This window comes from Oncorhynchus nerka, linkage group LG14 (assembly GCF_034236695.1).
Source record: "Oncorhynchus nerka isolate Pitt River linkage group LG14, Oner_Uvic_2.0, whole genome shotgun sequence".
In the NCBI taxonomy this organism is placed as follows: Eukaryota; Metazoa; Chordata; class Actinopteri; order Salmoniformes; family Salmonidae; genus Oncorhynchus; species Oncorhynchus nerka.
In genome coordinates, this window is record NC_088409.1 from 53120978 (window position 1) to 53134141 (window position 13164).

General features: G+C 43.0%; 1 protein-coding gene across 1 annotated transcript in view; it reads right to left on the bottom strand.

Moving 5' to 3' along the window:
- Window positions 1-7347: 7347 nt before the first annotated feature.
- Window positions 7348-13164, bottom strand: part of LOC115141471 (dedicator of cytokinesis protein 10-like) — a 142273-nt gene continuing 136456 nt past the window's right edge. The window contains 3 exon segments of the mRNA XM_029680362.2: window positions 7348-8437; window positions 10716-10854; window positions 11184-11284. Of these exon segments, the coding sequence (XP_029536222.2) occupies window positions 8390-8437; window positions 10716-10854; window positions 11184-11284 (288 nt within the window). The 3' untranslated portion in view covers window positions 7348-8389.

Here is a 13164-nt window from a genome sequence, read left to right on the forward strand (position 1 = left end):
TCCTTATTAATCACATCAGAGCAACATATATTTTTAACATCCACATAAGAGTCACAGCAAAATATTTTGTATGATCTCCTATACACTATTTTAAGCCCAGTTTTTGGAACTTTGGCTTACTTGGATATAGCCACTATATTGTGATCAATGCATCGAATGGGTATGAATAAAGCTTTAGAACAGAGTTCTACAGTATTAGTAAAAAATATGATCAATACATGTGGATGATCTTGTTCCTGCAGTGTTTGTAAACACCCTGGTAGGTTGATGAATAACCTGAACTAGATTACAGGCACTGGTTACAGTGAGAAGTGTTCCTCTTGAGCGGACAACTTGATGAAAACCAGTCAATAGTCAGGTCCCCAAGAAAGTAGACCTCTCTGTTTACATTACAGAAACTATCAAACATTTCACACATTATTTGGATACAGACTGTTAGCAACACTCCAAAAGAAAAGGCTTTGGATGTGCCAGGTGAACCTGCAAACACCACACTTCAATAACACTTGATATGAGATCTTCTCTAAGCATTAGAGGGACATGGCTCTGAATACAGTGCATTCACAAGTATTCAGACCCCTTATTCTAAAATGTTGTTTTTATCAATCTACACACACTACCCCATAATGACGAAGCAAAAATAAGTTTTTATAAATGTTTTATTAACATTTATAAAAAAACAAAAACAGAAATACCTTATTTACATAAGTATTCAGACCCTTCGCTATGAGACTTGAAATTGAGTTCAGGTGCATCCTGTTGATCATCCTTGAAATGTTTCTACCACTTGATTTCTACCACTTGACACTGGTAAATTAAATTGATTGGACAAGATTTGGAATGGCACACACCTTTCTATATAAGGTCCCACAGTTGAGAGTGCACGTCAGAGCAAAAACCAAACCTTGAGGTTGAAGGAATTGTCTGTAGAGCTCCGAGTCAGGATTGTGTTGAGGCACAGATATGGCGAAGGGTGCCAACAAAAATTATGCACCATTGAAGGTCCCCAAGAACACAGTGGCCTCCATTATTCTTAAATGGAAGAAGTTTGAAACCACCAAGACTCTTCTTAGAGCTGGCCCGCCCGGCCAAACTGAGCAATTAGGGAAAACGGAAGCCAGATCCTTGATGAAAGCCTGCTCCAGAGTACTCAGGACCTCAAACATGGGCGAAGGTCACCTTCCAACAGGACAACGACCCTAAGCACACAGCCAAGACAAGAGGAGTGGCTTTGGGACAAGTCTCTGAATATCCTTGAGTCACCCAGCCAGAGCCTGGACTTGAACCCGATCGAACATCTTTGGAGTGGCCTGAAAATAGCTGTGCTGCGACGCGTCCAACCTGACAGAGCTTGAGAGGATCTGCAGAGAAGAACGGGAGAAACTCCACACAAGCTTGTGCCAAGCTTGTAGCGTTGATACCCAAGAAGACTCAAGGCTGTAATCGCTGCCAAAGGTGCTTCAACAATGTTCTGAGTAAAGGGTCTGAATACTTATGTAAATGTGATATTTCAGTTATTTATTTAATTTTTGGCACACATTTCTAATAACCTGTTTTTGCTTTGTCAGTATGGGGTATTGTGTGTAGATTGTTGAGGAAAAAAACATTTTAATCCATTTTAGAATAAGGCTGTAAAAAGTCAAGGGGTCCGAATACTTTCCGAATGCCGTGTATACCGCAACACTTATACCGTAAGCATTCCTGTCTCTTCTATAAATGTTATATCCTTGTATTGCTACTGCTGTATCATCAAATTCATTATTTAAGTGAGTCTCAGAAATTGCCAGTATATGAATGCTATTTGATGTTAGAAATAAGGTTAATGAAATCAATAACTTGCTAAGGCTACATATATGAATATGGGCTATTCTCAGCCCTTTCCTGGGTAGCATTTCAGAGATAGACATAATATGGAAAAGAAAACAAAGCAAGATAAATAAATATTCATTCAGCAGTCCATTAATTGGTGGGTGGGTGTATGTATGTGTGTGTATGTGCTGCTGGGGTTAAACTATGAACCCATAGGCTTGGCTCTCTCATCCCTTCCAGGCTTTTGGGAGGGAGGGTGGATAATCTGTCCTAGTGGATGTTAGCAATGTCCTCACGCGCTTATGGCAGCTTTTATGGCTGGGATAAGTTATTTTCTCTTCTGGCGCACAGCTTCAGGATAGTTCTCGTTGACAAAGATATATGTTCCTCTCAAGTTTTTGGCACTTTCCAGAACAGCTACCTTGTCCTTGAACCTCAGGAACTTGACCACTATCGGACTGGGCCTGTCAACTGGGCCGGTGTTGGGTTTTCCAGTCCTGTGGGCACGCTCCACATCAATCTTCCTGTGGTCCATTTTTAGTTTCTCTGAGATCATTTCCCTCACTTTGTCCTCAGACTCAGTCCAAGTCTCATGGGGAGATTCTGCAATTCCGTCCACAACCATGTTGTTCCACCTTAATTGGCCCTCGTGATAATCTGATTTCTCCGTCATTGTTATCATGGATTTACATACAGAACTGACGTCCTCTCTCAATGACTTACAGATTGCTGTCATCTTGCCGTTCTCCTGTTTAAACTCATTGAGCTGAACCAGGGAAAACTGCTAACTCTTCTTCAGGTCCTGGACCTCTCTGGTCAGGTCATGCATTCTTTCATTAGTTGACTCCACCAGTATTTGGATAAACATTTGAAGCTATTTTCTTGTTGTTGTAACAACTGCTTGTAGAACTCTTTTTGTTTGTTTAAAAGATCCTTCACCTGTGACAGAGAGACACCACTGTCCTCAACGGTACTCCTGCTGGCTTTGGTCTCCGTCATGGTAACAACAGTAGGTTACGCTGTTACTCCTCACAGTTCCAGACAGGACACTGCCCATAACATAACCCCACCGCCACCATGGGGCACTCTGTTCAAACCTTGACATCAGCAAACCGCTTGCCCAAACAATACACTGTCTGCCATCTGCCTGGTACAGTTGAAACCATAATTAATCTGTGACGAGCACACTTCTCCAGCATACCAATGGCCATTGAAGGTGAGCATAAAACCGCTTCCCTGAGACGGTTTTATGACATTTTGTGCAGAAATCCTTTGGTTGTGCAAACCCACAGAGTCCTCAGCTGTCTGGGTGACTGGTCTCAGACAATCCCACTGGTGAAGAAGCTGGATGTGGAGGTCCTGAGCTGGAGTGGTTCACGTGGTCTGCGGATGTGAGGCCGGTTGGACGTACTGCCAAATTCTCTAAAATGACTTTGAAGGCGGCTAATGGTAGAGAAATTAACATTAAATTATCTGGCAACCGCTCTGATGGACATACCTGCACTCAGCATGCCAATTGAATGCTCTCTCAAAATTTGAGACATCTGTGGCATTGCGTTGTGTGACAAAACTGCACATTTTAGAGTGGCCTTTTCTTGTCCCCAGCACAAGGTGTACCTGTATAATAATCATGATGTTTAATCAGCTTCTTGATATGCTACACCTGTCAGGTGGATGGATTATCTTGGCAAAGGATAAATGCTCACTAACAGGGATGTAAACTAATTTGTGCACAAAAGTTGAGAGAAATAAGCTTTTTGTGCGTATGGATCTTTTATTTCAGCTCATGAAACATGGGACCAACAGTTTACATGTTGTGTTTATATTTTTGTTCAGTGTATTGTTCGTAAGGCATTGCAGAAAAGTTATCCTGGAACAGGGTGATCAAATTAAGATCCCTACACCACTTTTTCCATGTGGTTTCTTCCTTCACAGACCATGAAATTATCACCTCTTCCTAAATTTGGTAAAATTATACATTTTGTGTATGGTTTCCTAGAAACAAGGGTGGCTCAACTTACCCCTTTGGCTCAACTTACCCCACTCTCCCCTAACCATCAGGAAGCAAAAGACTGGTTGTTCCTTTGACAGAGACAAATGTCCCCCTATTCCCTATTTAGGGCACTACTTTTGACCTGGACCAATAGGGTGGGAATAGGATGCCATTTGGGACACATCCAGAGAGACAGAGTATACGCACACACACGCACCTGAATTCTCTTCCTCTCTAAATGAAAGGTCAGTGAGAATGCTGCAGCACATCCATTCCTCCAGGTCAGTCTGACATCCAGCAAGCTAACAGCGCCTCTTCCTCTGCATCACAATACAATATTACAGTCCCCCTCTTCTGCAGCACTCAGACCTATGAAAAAGGGGGTATTGGAGAAAGAGGGCCTTGGATAGCTAATGTTTTCTGGAGGCATTTTTCAACACTGCTAATTGTCATCAATGTTCAGCTACGTGTGAATTGAATTCCAACCCACTTGTTCCTGACCAGTTCTGTTCAGTGAGCAGAATAGATTTGTAGTGTTGTTTCTGCAGCAGCCATGTGGATAAGAAAGAGTGAGAGAGAAAGTGTGTCAGAGAGAGAAGAGAGAGAGAGAACAGGGAGAGAGAGCAGAGAGAGAGAGAAACATCATTGTTGTCTTGTTTCTCAGAGGCTCTAGCAGTCATAGCATAAAAGGAGGTTTTCTGATCACACGCTCCCCACTTCACATACATCCCTCCATTGATACAGTTGAAGGCCCTGCAATTATCTACTGTATAATGACGGTGCGGCCCTGTCTCCTCACACACTCAACGGAAAGGAAATGAGGGCGTTGTCCCAAATGGCACCCTATTATAGTGCACTACTTATGACCAGAGTCAAAATTAGTGCACATTATATGGAATAGGCTGCCACACGGGACGCAGTCGCAGTCGAGGAGCGGCGCAGGCAGCGGCACAGTCCTCCTCTCATTCTCACAGAACAACAGGACAGAATGTGTTTCCTCCGATAATGTTGTGAATGCAAATGGCCGTTGGACGAATGAAGAATCCAATTCTGAGGTGAGATCATAAAGGAGGAGGTGGTGAAGGAGAGAACGAATGAGAGAAGGAGGGAGGGTGTGCGGGAGGGAAGGTGGGCTTGTAAATGCATTGGGTACATCACGACTCTAAATTCTTGCTTGGCTAAACCTAAAGTTGAACTTTACTGTAATTGTGGTACTGTAATACTTTGTATTTGTATTTATTAAGGATCTCCATTAGCTACTCTTCCTGAGGTCCATCAAAATTAAGGCAGTTATATAACATTTTTAAAACATTACAATACATTTTTAAGTGTATGCCCTCAGGCCACTACTCTACAACACAAAATTTAGTGCGTTGGTTATCATGTGTGCGTCTATGAATGTGTCTCAGATTTGACTGCTTACATGAGTTACTTGATGTGGAATAGAGTTACATGTAGTCATGGTTCTATGTAGTACTGTGCGCCTCCCATAGTCTGTTCTGGACTTGGGGACTGTGAACAGATTTCTGGTGGCATGTCTTGTGGTGTATGCATGGGTGTCTGAGCTGTGTGCTAGTAGTTTAAACAGACAGATCGGTGCATTCAACATGTCAATACTTCTCTCAAAAAAAGTTGTGATGAATTCAATCTCTCCTCTACTTTGAGCCAGGAGAAACTGACATGCATATTATTAATGTTAGCTGTCCGTGTACATTTTAAGGGCCAGCCGTGCTGCCCTGTTCTGGGCCAATTGTAATTATAATATTTTTGTGGCACCTGACCACACGACTAGACAGTAGTCCAGGTGCGAAAAAACTAGGTCCTGTAGGACCTACCTTGTTGATAGTGTTGTTAAGAAGGCAGAGCAGTGCTTTATTATGGACAGACCTCTCCCCAACTTAGCTACTGTTGCATCAATATGTTTTGACCATGATAGTTTTACATTCCAGGGTTACTCCAAGCAGTGAAGTCTCCTCAACATGCTAAATTTCCACATTATTCATTACAAGATTTAGTTGAGGTTTAGGGTTTGTGAATGATTTGTACCAAATACAATGCTTTTAGTTTTTGAAATATTTAGGACTAACTTATTTCTTGCCACCCATTCTGAAACTGACTGCAGCTTTTTGTTAAGTGTTACAGTGATTTAATTTGCAGTGGAAGCTAACGTACATAGACACTCAGGCTTTACTCTGAGTCAGTGGCAGGTCATTAGTAAAGATTGAAAAAATTAAGGGTCCTAGACAGCTTCCCCGGGGAATGCCTGACTACCTGGATTATGTTGGAGATGCTTCCATTAAAGAACACCCTCTGTGTTTTGTTAGACGGGTAACTCTCGATCCACAAAATAGCAGAGGATGTAAACCCATAAGACATACAGTACCAGTCAAAAGCTTGGACACACCTACTCATTCCAGGGTTTTTCTTTATTTACTATTTTCTACATTGCAGAATAATAGTGAAGACATCAAAACTAAAACCCTTGAATGAGTAGGTGTGTCCAAACCTTGGTACTGTACGTTTTTCCAGCAGCAGATTATGATCGATAATGTCAAAATCAACACTGAAGTCTAACAAAACAGCTGCTACAATCTTGTTATTGTCAATTTCTCTCAGCCAATCATCAGTCATTTGTGTAAGTGCCATACATGTTAAATGCCCTTCCCTATAAGCATGCTGAAAATCTGTTATTAATTTGTTTACTGTGAAATAGCACTACTATTTGGTAATAGGCTGATTGGTCGACTGTTTGAGCCAGTAAAGGGTGCTTTGCTATTCTTCGGTAGCGAATTACTTTTGCTTCCCTCCAGGCCTGAGGTCACACACTTTCCTGTAGGCTTACCTGGAAAATAAGAGTGACAATATCGTCCGCTATCATCCTCAGTAATTTTCCATCCAAGTTGTCAGGCTTGTCATTGTTGACAGACAACACACACTCACTTTACGGAATTCAAAATTACAATGCGTGTCTTTCATAATTTTGTCAGTTATGCATGGGAATAGGATGCCATTTGGGACACATCCAGAGACAGAGTACACGCACACACACACACACAATACTGTAGATTCAGAATTTGTTTTTGGTATGTCATGCCTAAGTTTGCTAATCTTGCCAATGAAAAAAATAGTAGTTTGTAATAGTAGTTGGCAATATCAGTTTTTTTTGTGATAAATGAGCCATCTTATTCAATGAATGATGGAGCTGAGTTTGCCTTTTTGCCCAAAACGTCATTTAAGGTGCTCTAACGCTTTTTAATATCATTCTTTATATAATTTATCTTTGCTTCATATTACAGTTTCTTCTTTTTGTGCAGCCAGACTTATTGCATTAAGTTGGTCTTATACCCATGCATTAACACTGTAATTACTCTAGTAACATTGTATTGACACATTGTTACATAGTAACTTCAGTAATTGCATTGTATTGGAGTTCAACTGTTATTCTCAAAGGGGAATAGCATGTATGTAGCCCTTATGTTTGTTTGTACCGGTTTGTAAAGAAAAATACTTCTAGAGAGAAATGGGCACTTACCCTGTGGTTTATGGACGTTAACAAATTTTATTTAAATGTTATACATAAAACTTTAGTTTGTTCATTCTTTTGTTCATTCTTTTTTTTATTTAGCCAAACAAAAAATCATATATTTTTTTAAATATTAATTCTTATTTACAATTTAAAACAGTACAGTAAATAATAACAACATTATCAATAATAAAAATGTTATAAAACATAAACTTTCCATTTGAAAATTTGTGAGCTGGGAATTCCAGAATGTTCAAACAGGAACTAGAGGTGTGTTCAATCAAATAAGAATTAGGCTACATGTCAATCTGTTCAGCAGGACACCACGATGTGGAACATTCTGACAGAAATAAATGATGTGGAACAAACATGTCTCTCTGCCGTATAGAAGAAGTAATCATGTTGGCTGTATTCATGCTATTTCTATCTGCAACATCAACAATGTTTGACTACTGAATGTGACCCTAATTTCCTTTATAGAATTCCTTGAACTGTCATTTTACAATACCTTTTGGAATTGCTAACCACACAGGTGGCAAACATTTGCGGCATAAGATAACCAACAGAATATGGACAAATTATGATCGACATGGTTGTGGCCAGAATTACAACCAAACATTTGCTCTGTTGAACGCACCTCGAGCTCATTAAGGTCACCATTTTCTAAAGGGATGGGGCTGGGGAGAGAAGGCGTGTGTTGTCTGTGTGTGTATGTGTACAGAGTAAGGAGATGAGACGGTCGGCAGGGGAGTGAAAACATGGATTGAGCCATAAAAACAAAACAAAGTAACAGTACAGCAGCCTGGTCTACTGGACATCATCATCATCATCACCAGGACTGGACACCATACAACTCCAGACTACCATGATAAAAGTCTACAGACTTCTGGACTTCCCCATCCAATTCCCTTTTTTCCAGGTCCCATAAAGTCACAGTTCCAGTCCCCCGTTCTCCTTCCTGTATAATTCCTGGCAGGAGGGAGAACAACGTCTGTCATCAGGAGCCATTTTGGAGAAACATGTCCTCCTGGGCATTGGCAGATTCCAACATACCTACTGGCTGCTCAGAAGGCACTGTGTCGTTCTGTTCCTGGTGGTCTTGTGTGAGGGATCTTGGCATGGAGGAGAGACATGGATAGTAATTTCATGTTTCAAATCACACAAAAATACATTTGATGAATGTATGATGCGATCACACACGCAGGCACGCACACACAAATACACTGCTCAAAAAAATAAAGGGAACACTAAAATAACACATCCTAGATCTGAATGAATGAAATATTCTTATTAAATACTTTTTTCTTTACATAGTTGAATGTGCTGACAACAAAATCAAACAAAAATTATCAATGGAAATCAAATGTATCAACCCATGGGGGTCTGGATTTGGAGTCACACTCAAAATTAAAGTGGAAAACCACACTACAGGCTGATCCAACTTTGATGTAATGTCCTTAAAACAAGTCAAAATGAGGCTCAGTAGTGTGTGTGGCCTCCACGTGCCTGTATGACCTCCCTACAATGCCTGGGCATGCTCCTGATGAGGTGGCGGATGGTCTCCTGAGGGATCTCCTCCCAGACCTGGACTAAAGCATCCGCCAACTACTGGACAGTCTGTGGTGCAACGTTGGTCTGCGTTGGTGGATGGAGCGAGACATGAGGTCCCAGATGTGCTCAATTGGATTCAGGTCTGGGGAACGGGCGGGCCAGTCCATAGCATCAATGCCTTCCTCTTGCAGGAACTGCTGACACACTCCAGCCACATGAGGTCTAGAATTGTCTTGCATTAGGAGGAACCCAGGGTCAACCACACCAGCATATGGTCTCACAAGGGGTCTGAGGATCTCATCTCGGTACCTAATGGCAGTCAGGCTACCTCTGGCGAGCAGATGGAGGGCTATGCGGGCCCCCAAAGAAATGCCACCCCTCACCATGACTGACCCACCGCCAAACCGGTCATGCTGGAGGATGTTGCAGGCAGCAGAACGTTCTCCACGGCGTCTCCAGACTCTGTCACGTCTGTCACATGTGCTCAGTGTGAACCTGCTTTCATCTGTGAAGAGCACAGGGCACCAGTGGCGAATTTGCCAATCTTGGTGTTCTCTGGCAAATGCCAAAATGCCTGCACGGTGTTGAGCTGTAAGCACAACCCCCACCTGTGGACGTCGGGCCCTCATACCACCCTCATGGAGTCTGTTTCTGACCGTTTGAGCAGACACATGCACATTTGTGGCCTGCTGGAGGTCATTTTGCAGGGCTCTGGCAGTGCTCCTCCTTGCACAAAGGTGGAGGTAGCGGTCCTGCTGCTAGGTTGTTGCCCTCCTACGGCCTCCTCCACGTCTCCTGATGTACTGGCCTGTCTCCTGGTAGTGCCTCCATGCTCTGGACACTACGCTGACAGACACAGCAAACCTTCTTGCCACAGCTTGCATTGATGTGCCATCCTGGATGAGCTGCACTACCTGAGCCACTTGTGTGGGTTGTAGACTCCGTCTCATGCTACCACAAGAGTGAAAGCACCGCCAGCATTCAAAAGTGACCAAAACATCAGCCAGGAAGCATAGGAACTGAGAAGTGGTCTGTGGTCACCACCTGCAGAACCACTCCTTTATTGGGGGTGTCTTGGTAATTAGCTATAATTTCCACCTGTTGTCTATTCCATTTGCACAACAGCATGTGAAATGTATTGTTAATCAGTGTTGCTTCCTAAGTGGACAGTTTGATTTCACAGAAGTGTGATTGACTTAGTTACATTGTGTTGTTTAAGTGTTCCCTTTATTTTTTTGAGCAGTGTATATATGCTGAGAGGTTAGTATAATGCACAGCACAGTGCCACTTGCTCCAAAATGGTAAAGTGTGTGTGTGTGTGTGTGGGGGGGGGGGGATTGTGTGACATACCAGTCTTAGAAATGATAGTGAGGGAGATGTTAGAAAGAGAGGAGCAGAAACTGAATGAGAGGATGTGTCTATGCAGCTGAGATCCATTGAAAGAGATCAAATGAACAAAGAAAACAACACAAAGAGATGAGACCAAGAGACAAAATTCTGGTTAGTCCAGAAAAATATATGTGTAAAAATAAATAATGAAACAATGATATCAGAGCAAGTAATGATGGATTAAAAAGAGTGTACCACACGAAGGTGAACAAAAACATTGATAAGATGAGTGTGAAGGTTAGTACTGTAAGTAGCTGGGCTTGATACATGCAGCCCAATGGCCGTATTTATACCAAGCTTCTCACAATAGGAGTTCTTTAAAAAAAATGAACATCACAATGAATAAGATGACGGGGGCGGTAGCACTCCTGTTTTGAGACATTTGATGCATACACCCTCAGTTCTCTAAAGAAACAGCAGTTTCTATGTTTTCTGGGCGGTTCCACAGACCTGCTCGTTCATGACAGTGGAGAGCTCGGTGAGCATGTCCCTGTAGTGGGCCCTCATCTCCTCCTGGTACTCCAGCTGGTCCTCCTTGATCAGCCGCTCGTTGACGTCCAGCGCCTGGCCGCACGCCTCCGCAAACTGCCTGCAGGGCCAGACAGAGATTGTTAGGGCCAAGGGCCAAGAGTTTTCCCTGTCCTGATCATGTGACCTGATCTGGAAAAACTCTGGGTTCTAGTTATCTTGACCTGAATTGACCCCAACCCTTTTGCTTTAGATGTATCAAATGCATCATCGATCTATGTGTGGCGCAGTTGGTAAGAGTGTGGCTCTAGCAACGCCAAGGTCGTGGATCCAATTCCCACAGGGGTCATATACACATACTAAAAATGTACTTTTTGGATAAAAGCATCTGCTAAGTGGTGCATAAAAGGTATTTTCTTTGATCTAGGTCATGAAAAGTGTGAAGAATACCTGAAAATCTCCTTGAGCAGTTTGACTTGGTTGTCAGGGTATTTCTTGGCATTTTTCTCTTCCAGGAAGGCTCGGGCATAGGCCATGGGCCCTGCATTCACCTGTAAAGTAAGTTAATGGTTATTCACCTGCATCATTTTCAACAGACAGCACAGTATGAATAAATTAGTATTGAGGGTAATGCTAATAATGCAAGAGGCTAATACTAGTGATGGGAGAGGCTAATGCTAAAGATGCGAAACGCTAATGATAATAGTGATGCTTGAGGCTAATGCTAATTCCGTGGTTGCCATGGCGCCATGAGGTCACTTAGGCAGAGAGCTCCTGTATATTTTGTATATAATTAATACATTTCCCTGCAAATCTTTTGTTTTAAGAATAAACAATTAATATACCAATTTTTTAAAATTATTTATTTGACTAGGCAAGTCAGTTCTTATTTACAATGATGGCCTTCCGAGGAACAGTGTTCAGGGGCAGAACCTTGTCAGCTCGGGGAGTCGATCCAGCAACCTTTCAGTTACTGGCCCAACGCTCTAACCACTAGGCTACCTGCCACCCCAGAATCCACCACAGACTTTTAAAACTGAAGCTGGCAAGTCATTTGTTTGTTGTATTTAATGTCAGCTAGCTAGCTGGTAATTGTTTTGATTCGAAGGCCAGCCATGTGTCCGGAGGTTGAGGATGGAGAGAATCCCAAATGCAAGACGGCTGAGGTATGCAATGATGAGGATCATATGAGGAGGACTAGGTTACAAGGCTACTCTTGAAATATTATTGAAATGTGGTGTGCTTTCTGGCGCCATGTAACTGCCCCAAGTGGGTGCTTCATTTTGGTAGTCATGAAGAACTAGCTAGCTACACCAACTACAGAGTCCATGAACTGCAGTGGCTGAGCTCAAACGTCATCCGAGTCTTACTATGGAGAAGCCACACAGACGGCAAGGATGACAAAACACCTTGATGACACCGTGCTGCCTGCCTGCCCCCGGACATGCCCCCGAGACTATCTTCGCTTGCTCTCCCCCTTTGACCACCTCCCTCCAATGACCACTCAAACCATGAATTTTCTGACCATCTCATGACCTTCCCTTTCATGACTGATGATCAAATTAAATGAAATTGTATTAGTCACATTCGCAGAATACAACATGTGTAGACCTTACCGTGAAATGCTTACCTACAAGCCCTTAACCAACAGTGCAGTTCAAGAAAGAGTTAAGAAAATATTTACCAAATAAACTAAAGTAAAAGAACTATAAAATGTAACACAATAAAATAACAATGACGAGGCTATATACAGGGGGTACCGGTACCGAGTCAATATGCGGGGGTACAGGTTAGTTGAAGTAATTTGTACATTTACATTACATTTACATTTAAGTCATTTAGCAGACGCTCTTATCCAGAGCGACTTACAAATTGGTGCGTTCACCTTAAGACATCCAGTGGAACAGCCACTTTACAATAGTGCATCTAAATCTTTTAAGGGGGGTGAGAAGGATTACTTTATCCTATCCTAGGTATTCCTGAAAGAGGTGGGGTTTCAGGTGTCTCCGGAAGGTGGTGATTGACTCCGCTGTCCTGGCGTCGTGAGGGAGTTTGTTCCACCATTGGGGGGCCAGAGCAGCGAACAGTTTTGACTGGGCTGCGCGGGAACTGTACTTCCTCAGTGGTAGGGAGGCGAGCAGGCCAGAGGTGGATGAACGCAGTGCCCTTGTTTGGGTGTAGGGCCTGATCAGAGCCTGGAGGTACTGAGGTGCCGTTCCCCTCACAGCTCCGTAGGCAAGCACCATGGTCTTGTAGCGGATGCGAGCTTCAACTGGAAGCCAGTGGAGAGAGCGGAGGAGCGGGGTGACGTGAGAGAACTTGGGAAGGTTGAACACCAGACGGGCTGCGGCGTTCTGGATGAGTTGTAGGGGTTTAATGGCACAGGCAGGGAGCCCAGCCAACAGCGAGTTGCAGTAATCCAGACGGGAGA